We start from the raw sequence: 12539 nt of genomic DNA, 5'->3' as shown, positions 1-12539 counted from the left end.
AGGAGTCGTCTTCAGAAATGCTTCAAGAGGCGTTTGTTTCCAAGATATTCTTCTCTTTTCTTTATAAATTTCAATAGATACATAAGCATTTTTTAACCGAACGCACAAATTGCAACTAACACATTTTGCATTGAGTAACAAGTTTATGAAGCTTAAAAAAAAAAAGAATGAAGAGAAGATTTTGAAAATTTATTTGTTTTTTTATACGATTGAAGATTTCAGTAAAGGGCAAACACATTTCATCATAATAACATAAAAAACCATACAATTCCAGCTATTGGTATTTTTGCAAATGCAATAACATCGAGTTTACTACCCGATTATAATTGCTTACAGTAACAGAAAAGCCCAATAAACCGGAAAGTGCAAATTGTTTTTATTGTTTTATGGTCATGACTTCCAGAAATTTGTTTTAGAAAAATATCACAAAGGCGTTCAAAATTGATTCTTATAACGGAACATATGATAACAATGAAAGTGTAGTGCATTTTAGTGATTTTAATTGGTAACTTATACAATTTGCACTATAAAAACGACCTTTTAGAGAGTTATATAGCGAAGATTTCAAAATTCATTTTTTATTATGAAAAATAATAATTTTCATAATTAATTTTAAAAATGTCACCGTATTATTTTTTACTATTTGAACTATTTTCAGGATCAAGTTCCAAGTTTTTCATCACAGCCAAGTCCTTGGTTTACAAAAGAATTTTGTGAACAAAGGACTATCTTGTTCATCTGTGTGTTTGGTAGCCAGCAGATTTTCATTTACTGTGAATTTCATGGTCTTATACTCTGCTGGCCACCATGTTGAAAGGATATAAAAAGAAAAACAGGCCTAGTTTTATTTTAAAAAAAATAATAATTTTCATTTAAATTATTATATATCAAAATTACCACTCTTATATCACGTGCAGTTTTAATATATTTTATTTAGATGTTACCTAAACTAATCCTGAGTGCCCTCCCTCAACTTATTTTGTGACCCCAAGGGCTCACATCTGGTGTGTATTGGCTTGGCAAGCCCAGTGTCCTTGGCTGGATATCATCATTCTTCTCTTTCTTGGTGATTCCTATTTATTTCTCTCTCTCTCAGGGTAACTCGGGAATTTTTTTTTTTTTTTTGGCTGGTGCAGCATAAGCCTCAGGCTTCCTTGCACCATAGGGCTAATAATAATAATAATATACATTGAGTAACATTTCAGGTATCTTGCTGATACCCATCATCAGACTTTCTGCTAGACGCTCAAATCTAAAATGATTTTAGGTCTGAGCGTCCGGCAGGAGGATTCAGTCAGAGGAAGGTCTGATGATGGGTATCGGCAAGATACCTGAAACGTTACTTAGTGTATATTAGTTTAGGTAACACCTAAATAAATTATATTGGCTGAAGTAAAGAAAGCCTGCACAAGAAGCATGCAAAAGTTCGATGAAATTTACCGGTAAAAGTACTTTGCCGTAACGGCATTTGTATTGTTGCTCGCTCTGTAAACGGACGGTGGGTGTTATCGGTCTCGAGTAGAAGTTGAATCCCTCGGGAGCTCGAAACCCTCCTGACCTTTTTTCTTTTGAATCACTAATTGAATTAACTAATTGAATCACGAACAGAGTCATATTAGAAGTTCTGGTGTCGTAAAAAATGTTCGTAATGTAGTTTTGCCGGTAAACTTTTTCAAAGTTTACTGGTGAAACCGATAACACCCACCGTCCGTTTACGAGCGAGCAACAATACAAATGCCATTACAGCAAAGTACTTTTACCGCTAAATTTCATCAAACTTTTGCATGCCTCTCGTGCAGGCTTTCTTTACCTTCACCAATACATTTAAACTCCACTTGGTATAAGAGTGGTAATGTAGATATTTAATAATTTAAATGGATAGAACCCACGTAACGTCCTTCCCTAACCATAATAATTTTCATCAAAAGCTCTTCACATTTGCATGTCAACTGCCCAGTTTGTACTGCAGCAGTATTTCATTATTGTCATGAAATTGACAATGATGTTGGTAGTTTTACAGCATGCATGTGAGTAACATTACTCTAATTAGCATGCTGTATTGTTCTTATATTAGGTTTAAGTTCAATTTCAAGAACATTCTGTGTGCGTGCATGCACTATACTTCTGTAGGTTTAAAAGCATTAAACATCCATCAGCATTATAAAAGCAAAATATACTGACCACTTCGTAGCCGAGTGGTCAGTAGCAGGGCTGGAGTAGCACACGCTCTTTGAGTAGACCAGGGTTCAAGCCCCTGACTGCTAAATACAGTCAGTCTGCCAACCACACTGGACCAGCGTGGCAGATTATGGTCCATTTCCCTCAACATGAATTGTTGAAGAGGCTTCCATCCTACAGGGGATTGATAACGGCTGCAGTTTACCTTTACCTTTTACTCAATTATGATACAATTGGATAAGAGAAGCACTGTCTCTATAAATAAACTACTCCAAATTAATGCCCTTTAATGACTATAGATTATTATAATCAAAATTTAAATGTCATGTTTTGAATAAAATTTCACCTCGTGTATAGATTGATATTTCTGTTACAGTATCATGTTCTTTCATAATAAATTTCATTAATATGACATTAACGAAATCCATATTATATTTTTCTATTTTAACTGTGAAACTAATATCAGTTTCAAAACTTATTTAAAGTGAAATAATTTGTGATTTGATATTAGATTGTAAAGGTGGATAGAGGTTTTGTTTATTTAATTTTTTTAAAATTTATTTTATTTATTTATTATTTTTTTAGGTAGATGCCCGAAATAAGCTTAGGGACATGGTTACCCTGGATCCTTTGGTTACAGATGTTAGACCAGTTTTCCATCATTTACAAGTATGCTGAATTTTTGTGATTATTAACTGGACCACGACTATGGCTATAACTATTACTGTTTATAAATCATTGCATCTTAATTATGCATAAATTACGTAGATCAACAAGTATTTTTCATTGGAGGGAAAATTTATGTCAACTACATACATCTTTGGGCACTAATTCCAAATCTGTTTTCAGTTTTCCTCTATCATGTCTGGTTTTTGTGAAAAGATGACCATGTACATTAGCATTAGCAGAGGCATATAAAAGCAAGCTTATATAGCATCAGCTAAAAAAAAAAAAAAGAAAAAAATTCCCATTTCATCCATCCATGTTTCATCAATGTTTGTCTAGTTCTGCCTTGAACTTATTTAAATTGCTTACCTCCACTATAACAGATGGAAGTTAACTCCAACTATCAACCACCCACTAGCTAAAGGTGAATTTCCGCACATCTATTCTACAATTGTCTTTCCTCAATTAGAATTTATGCCCCCTCAGGTGAGTAATCTGAGCAAGAGGAAGAATCCCATCAACATTGAGCATGCTCAAACCATTCAAGGCTTTATACATCTCAATCAGATCACCTCGCAGGTGCCTGGTCTCCAGACACTGTAACTTGCAAAATTAAGCCTTTCTTCATAAGAGCAACCCTTTGTTCCATTCACTAATCTTGTTGCTCTTCTCAGTACTCGTTCCAACAGCTCTACATCCTTCTTGAAATGTGGCTTGACCATTGTCTTATACAAGGGGATAATCACCTCCTTATCCCTGCTAGCAAAATTCCTGTATATCATTGACAAGACACAACGAACTACTCTTGCAGCCTTTTTGCACTGCTCAGAAAACTTCTTAAAAGAGAATAGGTCCTTTTCATTCTCCACTTCCCTGAGTGTAATACTACCTGGTTGGTACGTTACTCTGGGGTAACTGCTACCCACATGCAGTACTTTACATTTGTCAAGGTTAAACTTCAGTTGCCACCTCTCAGCCCATCTGCTCAACTTTTCTAGAACCTGTTGCAGTAGCATACTATCATTATTGTCATTAACCCTGCCAACCTTCATATCATTTGCAAACTTTGACATTAAACCTGATAAATACCGAAAACAACAATGGACCCAACACCGAACTCTGTGGGTCTCCACTAATAACATTAGTTCATGAAAAGCAGTGTCCATTGATAACCACTCTCTGTCTTCTCCCACTCAACCATCCTTTTATCCATTGTAGCAACTTTCCCTTAATGCCATACTTCTTGCATGTGTCACAGTATCAAAAGCTTTCCTAAAATCCAAGTATATGATATCAAAATTATCCTTTGCATCCAGTTCCTTTGCCCGACACAGTTCCTTCTGTGTCGCCTGATAATTTATATGCATCCCATGCATTTCTCTTCTCTGTGACAAGCCTCATTCATTCATTTGACATCCATTTAGGCCTAAACCTGGAACACTATTTCTTAGTTGGTATGAAAAGCCTAGTACCCTCGAAGATTTAAGTTCCTGCAGTCTTCCGAATTAGGATTCACCATTGGCAACATTATCAGTTGATCCAACTGTGACCCCGAGTACCACTCTTGCCTCCACATGGCAGGGCTGGTAACCAGAGAGGAAAAGAAAATCTCCCAATGCCAAAAAGATCACATCATCATGAGAAAACCAAACTCTGATTTATCTTGGCTGCCAGATGCATCCCAGATATCCAAAAAAGAAAGACAGTTCTGATGCAGGAAATGCCAAACGTCAGAAAACTGAGACAGAGCTGTCCTAGTCCAACTTTCTTAATTATCCACTCAACTGGTGAAAACACAGTTGGGAAACTCTCACCATTTAGAGTCCAAAAGGAAATAAAAAGTAGAGCAGGATCCCCAAGTCTCTAAAAAGATAAGTCAGGAGACATTCTCATTGAGGCTGCTAACACTAAACATTCAGAGCGACTTTTGAACATTAAATTTTTTGGCGGACTACCAGTCACTGTGACACCCCGCAGATCACTGAATGCTTCTGAAGGAGTGATCTCAGACTGGGATTTTCTAGATATGTCCAAAAGGGAGATTCTAGAAGAACTTAAAGAACAAGGAATTATTCAAGTAAAGAAAATCTCCACCAGAAAAGATGGCAGTCTGACCTTGACACTTAATCTGATCTTGACGTTCAACACACTGCATCGTCCAACATCTATTAAGGCCGGATATTTGGCATGCCATGTGAGACCATTTATTCCAAACCTGCTCTGATGTTTCCAATGTCAGAAGTACGGAGTAAGGACATTCCCAGACAGCTTGCTGGAAAACCCCTACTTGTGCAAAATGCAGGTGAATAGAACACAACTGCAAAGCCTATACTTTCCCTCAAGTAATATGCCCAAATTGTAAAAAGACCGCCCTGCCTGTTCTAGAACATGTGAATGCTGGAAAAGTGAAAAACGTATTCAGAAATATAAAGCAAACCATAATGTTGTTTCCTATCAAGAAGCAAAGAAAATCATCTCACCATTAACTCATACAAGCAGACCTACGTATACCCAAATGAATTATCAGTACTGCCAAAAGTGTCTCTCAAATTTCCTCAAAACTCTGTACTGTGCAACTCAGACTCAAGCAGTCAATACACCAATATCTATTCCACATGAAAAACTCCACTCCCCAGACCAAGAATGCAAAGAAAAACAAACCCCCAGACATCAAGAGGAAATGGATATCAATGAAAACTCTGCAGATGACGGTGTCCCTGAAATTTTTGTCGAAGAAGACATGGACGTGGGGAAAGCCTTTCTTTCCAAAAAGAGATAAAAAACAAGAATGGAAATAAGAACTTCAACAACACGAAAACGTTCTAAAAACCCAACATGAAACTGTTGGGCTTTTACAACAGGAACCACCAAAATATTGCACATGGTGGTGTAGCTGTTTTAGTGAACCCACATGTTCCTACCAAGCAGGTCTTACTAAATTCTACACTTGAAGCAGTAGCCATCCGTATAGCTGCTGACATATTACAATTTGCTCCTTGTACATTCCACCTAGTTATAACTTTCAACAAAATGATCTTCGTAATCTCATAGCTCAACTCCCCACACCTTTCCTCATTCTGGGAGATTTAAATGGACATCACACGCTATGTGGCAATAACACCATTGATCAAAGAGGAAAAGTAATTGAAAAATGTTTAGACGATAACAACCTTCTCCTCCTAAATGATGGATCACCTACATATATTCACCATCCTTCCAAAACAAATACTGCAATAGACAGCCCATATCCTACCCTAAAATGAACAATAAATAATGATCCACTGCACAGTGATCGTTTTCCCATACAAATTGAATTACTAAACAAGCCCTATTATCATCTTACTAAAATTCCACAATGGTTCACTGAAAAAGCATATTGGCAGACGTAAAAAAATATTAGCTAAATTTGACCTGTAAATAATCCGAGAATCCCCAACTGTTGAACATGTCGCAAAAGCAATATTACATGCAGCAGAAAAAAACCATACCAAAATTCTCTTCAAAATTACCGACACCCTCAAAAATCTGGTGGAGTGACAAATGTCATGTACGTAAAAAAGAACAAAGTAAAGCCTGGAATATATTTTGCTGCAGTCCAACAACGTTTAGGAATAATAAGTCAACTTGAATTTGCTTTATTTCGACCATCAATCATGAAAGTCCTACACATAAAATTTTAAAAATAATTTAAAAAATGAGTTGTAAAAATCAGACAACTCCTGTGCCTATCATGGAATGGGGGAGACAGAATGTTTCTGACCCTGTTCAAATTGCTAATATCTTAGGTGAAACGTTTGCCAAAACATCAGCAACAGAAAGTTACCACAGCCTTCAGAAGATTTAAAACAAATAAAGAAAAACAAAAATTAAACTTTTCATCAAAAGGGAATGAACAATATAACCTACCATTTACTGTCCATGAACTGCATAGAGCTCTGTCAACATCTAGAGACAAAGCGGTAGGACCAGGTAATATTCACTATTCAATGATACAAGAACTAAGTTCTGAATCCTTACAGTCACTCCTTGATCTGTTCAATAGACTTTACCTAGAGGATACATTCCCTAAAAAATGGCATCATGTTACAGTTCTTGCATTCCTTAAATCAGGTGGAAATCCAAAAAACCCCTGTGTGCCTCTGCAAAATTCTTGAAAAGATGGTAAACTGTTGACTGATATGGTATCTAGAAAATTTTAATCTCATACATGCTGCAGTATTTGGTATCCAACAAAACAGCTCAAAACTAGATATGCTAGTACGACTTGAACTCCATCCGAAATGCATTCCTTAGTTCGGAACATCATGTCATGGTGTGCTTTGATATCAGTGAGGCTTACGATTCCACGTGGAAGTATGGAATGCTCCGAAAATTATATCAACATGTCATCTCCCAATTTTCATACAAAACTTCCTGTACAAACGCGCTTTTCGTATTAGATTCAAAACATCGCTATCCCAAGTATTCTTGCAAGAAGGAATCCCCCAAGGCTCTGCACTCAGTGCTACACTTTTTATAATTGCAATTAACACTATTGATACAGCACTGTTTGTAGATGACCTTAGCATTTCATGTCATGCGAAAAACATGAATACTGTTGAGAGACAGTTACAAGTGGCAATAAATAAGATCAGTTCATGACAAATTAATGGCTTTCAACTTTGCCCCCAAAAAACATTGTGCATCCATTTTTGCCGCCAACGTAAACTTCACCCACATCCGGAACTACAACTGAATGGCCAACCAATAGCAGTTCATCCCAGGATACTGTTCTTGGGAATCACATTAGACTATAAACTTAACTTTTTAGAGCATATTAAAAAACTAAGAACATCCTATCAGCAAAAGCTACATATCATCCAGGTTCTCTCAGCAACTAAGTTTGGGGGCTGAGCGAGTTACCTTGTTGCGATTATACAGAGCCTTAATAAGATGAAAGCTTGACTACGGAGCACCAGTGTATAGCTCTACAACACCTAGTGTCCTTCTCTGTCTTGATCCTATCCATCAGTGCAATACGCATTGCCATAGGAGAATATATCGCACGTCTCCAATACATAGTCTGTAAGCTGAAGCACATGAACCCCCTCTCTCTATCAGAAGACAACTTATATTATGCTATGCATATAAAATTAGTACTATGCCTGAACACCCAAACTGTCAGATACTTTTCACTCACCTGCACAACATATTATACTGAAACCCCCCTTCTGGTAACCGACCATTAGGTATGCGAATAAAATACCTTTCAGAAGAATTTAATCTGTCTTTAAATGATGTTGAAAATACCCTTCCAATTTCCTGCGCTCCTTGGGACATTACTTCACCTTCATGCGATTTATCCCTCCATCCATGGAATAAATCTACATTACATAAAGAAAATTTCTTACAACTGTATCATGCAGTAGTGGGTCAGTTCCCCAACTTCATTGTTGTATGTACATGTGGGCCAAAGAATGAGGCCCATGTTGGAATTGCCGCAGTTTTTCCAAACATTACTTTGGCCTATGAATTGCCATATGAGTTCAGTATATTTTCTGCCGAATTAATTGCACTGAAGTCTATTTGGTCCTCCAATATTGAAAATAGTATGATTCGTTAAGTGCACTTCAACCATAAAAAACAAAGCCTTGAAAAACACCAAAAATATCAAAGTATTAAAGGAAATAACTTCCTCCTTGAATACTTTATCCGAGCTTGGAAAAAGTATACACCTCTGCTGGGTCCCAGGACATATGGGAATTCCAGGAAATGAATTAGCTAATGGTACGGCAAATCGGTCATAAATCAATAATCCGGGGAAAATGCATGTACCAGCGGCAGTTATCATGGAAAAATCAATATAATAATCAATAAGCTCCAAAGTATCAAGCCAAATCTTGAGCGATGGCTTTCAAGGTTCAGTTCAGTTCAATTCAATTCAACAATGGGAGGTAATATTGGCACAAATAGGTCACACAAATATCACTCGTAGTTATCTATTAAGAGGGGAAAGTAATTTCTCCCAGTATGATTAAGCGTACATATGTCAGTCTGTGTTGCATCACTGCAGCAGTGTGCTTTCAGTAAAACATATCTTTTTTGAATGCCCAAAATATGCAAGAGAATGCCAGAATCTCCTCACTCCAGCCACAACAGAAGACCCTCTTTCACTTACTTTACTTTTAGGCAATAAAACAAATGTCTTGAGCATTTTTACCTTTCTCAAAATGATTAATGTATACCACCTCCTCATGAATAACTCCTCATGTGTGAATGTAGATGCAAAATACTCATTTAGTTTGTTAGCTACCTGAGCAGGATCATCAACAGTTGAACCATAAATATCCAGTGGACCAATCTGATTCATCCCTTTCCTTCTAGAGTTTACATAAGTAAAGAACTCTTTGCTGTTTTTCTTTGCATCCTTTGCCAAAGATTTCTCGTAATCTGCCTTCGCCTGCCTAACCTCCTTTGTAACTTGGTTACAGACCAGCTTATATCTATCATAGGCTTCTGTGTCACATGTCTAATTAGTTCATCTGATATCTATTTAAGCCTAAATCTTGAACAATATTTCTTTGTTGGTATGAAAAGCCTAGTAGCTTCCAAGATTAATTCTTTGAATGCTGGCCCCGGGTGCCAAGCGATTGTGATCGAGCGTTTTCTCTGTGCTTAAAGAGCGATTATATAAAAGCGATTTATAGTTATATTAAGTTCCTGTCCTTAATAAATTTATTTTTAATATCAGCTACTGTTACATAAAGTACTTGTACAGAGCAAGAAAGAACAGCTACCTTTCTTTATCTTTCATATTTCCTTTACTAACACTTACTACTGTATGCTTCGTCACAACGAGCACTGCTCCTGCCTCCCCGTGGCGGGGCCAGAAATCTTGGCAGAAAAGCTAATCTGCCAAGGGCTAAAAGGAGCAAACATGGATCAACATGCCTTTCCGCCTCTTAGCCAACAAGCTCTCGGCCAGAGTTAGAACCAAAGAGGTTGAAAACCCCTTCCTCAGCGACAAATTGTTCTGCATTTCTAATAATGCACTCTCTTGCAGATCATCCTCTCAGTAAGCCCTCTCCATTTCTTATCCAAAAACACTTGGAAAGTCTAGCAGGATCTCCTAAGACAGTCAAGAGATGGCAATCAGGGTACCTACTAGTGGAGACAATAAACTGTGGACATTCACAGAAACTACTAAACCTTGCCAACTTTGCTGGAATTCCAGTAAAAGTTTTTCCCCATGCAACCCTAAATACATCCGAAGGGGTTATATCCAGCTGGGATCTATTAAATGTCACGGAGGAGGAGATAATGCAAGAACTTGAAGACCAAAATGTCATTGCAGTCAAAAGGATTATGATTAAAAAAGACAATACACTTACACCTACAAGGAACATTATTCTCACTTTCAATACACCAAATCTACCAACATCGATAAAAGCAGGCTATCTACTTTGTCACATTAGGCCCTACATTCCTAATCCATTGAGATGTTTTAAGTGCCAAAAGTATGGCCACTCTCAAATGGCATGCAGAGGAAATCAGGTTTGCCCCAAAAGTGATTGCTCAGCAAAAGAAATGGCCTGCCCCAACTGTAAAGGCAACCATCCTGCTTATTCCAGGTCATGTGACAAATGGAAAACTGAAAAGAAAATTGTGAAATATAAGATTGAAAATAAAGTAAGTTTTAAAGAAGCAAGGAAAGTAATTTCTCCCAGTATGATTAAGCGTACATATGTCAGTATTGCGCAAAAGTATCACTCAGTGGGCATCCAAACCAATGTTACAGTACCTTCAAACACTTCAATCTCTGACTGGGCTCGGGTTCTTCTCTCCCATCAACAGTCCAATATCCCTAAGCAGTTGAACCAGGCAAATAATACTGCACTTACAGTACCAGCAAGATCTCCTTCTCCTGCCCCAGTGATTGCTTCTATATCGAATAATCGGAGCTCACATTTATAAAAGAATATCCAAGAAACATCTATGGATACATTCGACTCATCTAGACAAGAAGAACCTATCTTAGAAATACATGCAGAAGAAGAAATGGACAATGGTCGACCATTCTTCTCCAAAAAATACAAACCAAAGCCTGAACGTCACAAGCCAGCCACATTAAAAAAACAGTCAGACACAGCTTCTTCTACTAAACACCAGTAATGCCTTATATTCTACAATGGAATTGCAGAGGATTTTGTAGCAACCTTAATGATATTCAAGTCTTAATTAATCGCTACTCTCCAGTTGGTTTCTGTCTACAGGAAACCTATCAAACTCCACAAATTTCCACCAACATAAAGAACTATGCCATCTATCGACAAGATCGTAATACAGTCGGTCCTCGTATAACACATGTTTACATTACACGAATTCGATCATACACGATTTATAAATAGGGGAACGTTATCTTATATAACACGAACCGAATTCGCTTATGCACGATTCGCCTTTGTGTTTACAAGAAATGGCAGTCGAACGCGGAATCACCCCAACAGAACGCAACACGATAGGAATGAAGAAGATTCTGAAAATGTATTTGTGTTTTATATCAGTGAAGGGGAAACACATTTCACCATAATAACGGTCAAAACCAACACAATTCCAGCTATTGGCATAATCGCAAATGCAATTAGATGGAGTTTACTACCAGTTTATAACAGATTCCACTAGCAGAAACAAAACTGGAAATTGTTTTTATTGTTTTATGGTAGTAACCCCCAGAAATGTGCTTTAGTAAAATGTGGGGTGTTAATAGTGTATCTCGGCCTTTACGGTGTTGTTTATTCAGTTGCTACCCGCGCGCAGCTTTGTTTATGTGTATCAAGCGTGCCTCCTCATTTTGTAATTGCGCTTTATTCCCTAAAAATTAGTAAAATACTTAAAAGGTGTGAAAAGGAAGCGTCCTGGTGAAGACACTGCAGATTCAGAGAAAAAAAAAAAAGAAAAAGCAATATCGATAAACAAAGGCGGACTGGGTCAAAAATTCTTACCCGGGAAAATTTATAGTGGCCTCATACTACGGTTTATGGCCAAAATCACACCGGCCTCCGGCCCACCGGGATTTCCCGGGTAAGGCTTATGGCCAGTCCGCCTCTGTCGATAGAGAAAAAAATATGAAATTGTGAAACGCTTTGAGCGAAATGAAAGACCGTGTGATATTGCACGTGCTGCAGACCTAAATGAGGCAACGCCGAGAATTACAAAGAATGCGGAGAAAATAAAAACAACTTTGATAGCGGGAACAACTCGAAGTGTAATTAAAATCCATTAGATTAAGACACAAGAATTGGAAGAGATGGAATGGCTGTCATCTGTTTGGATAGAAAATCAAACAAAAAACAAGTTTGCTTACGATAGAAGCAAAAGCATTAGCAATATTTTATTATGACTTACGTATTATAATTTATACTTACGTATTATAAAATACGTAAGTATTTTATTTAAAATAATAATTTTTTTACGAATAAAATACGTATTTTATTCGTAAAAAATACTTTTTTAGTATTAAAAAATACTAAAAATACTTTATTATAATATAATAAAAAATATTTATTTTTTATTATTTATTATATTATAATAAAAAATATATTTTTTATTACGTATTTTAATCGTTATAAAATACGTAAGTATTTTATAACGATTAAAATTACCCGATTATTTATTGTGTTTGGTAATGTTTTGGTTCCAAATGTGTGTTCAATCTT

The 12539-nt window shown here is 36.8% G+C and overlaps 1 protein-coding gene across 2 annotated transcripts in view; it reads left to right on the top strand.

Moving 5' to 3' along the window:
- LOC150078577 (uncharacterized) overlaps positions 1–12539 on the top strand; it is a 394647-nt gene that overhangs the window by 338856 nt on the left and 43252 nt on the right. For both annotated transcript variants that reach the window (XM_090385383.1, XM_090385384.1), the window contains one exon: positions 2764–2847. In XM_090385383.1, the coding sequence (XP_090241509.1) occupies positions 2764–2847 (84 nt within the window). The remainder of the gene's footprint in view (positions 1–2763; positions 2848–12539) is intronic.

The sequence above is a fragment of the Mastigoproctus giganteus genome, chromosome 11, assembly GCF_048544385.1.
Source record: "Mastigoproctus giganteus isolate SK-2022 chromosome 11, ASM4854438v1, whole genome shotgun sequence".
Classification (NCBI taxonomy): Eukaryota; Metazoa; Arthropoda; class Arachnida; order Uropygi; family Thelyphonidae; genus Mastigoproctus; species Mastigoproctus giganteus.
This window is presented reverse-complemented; position numbering and strand designations above follow the sequence as displayed.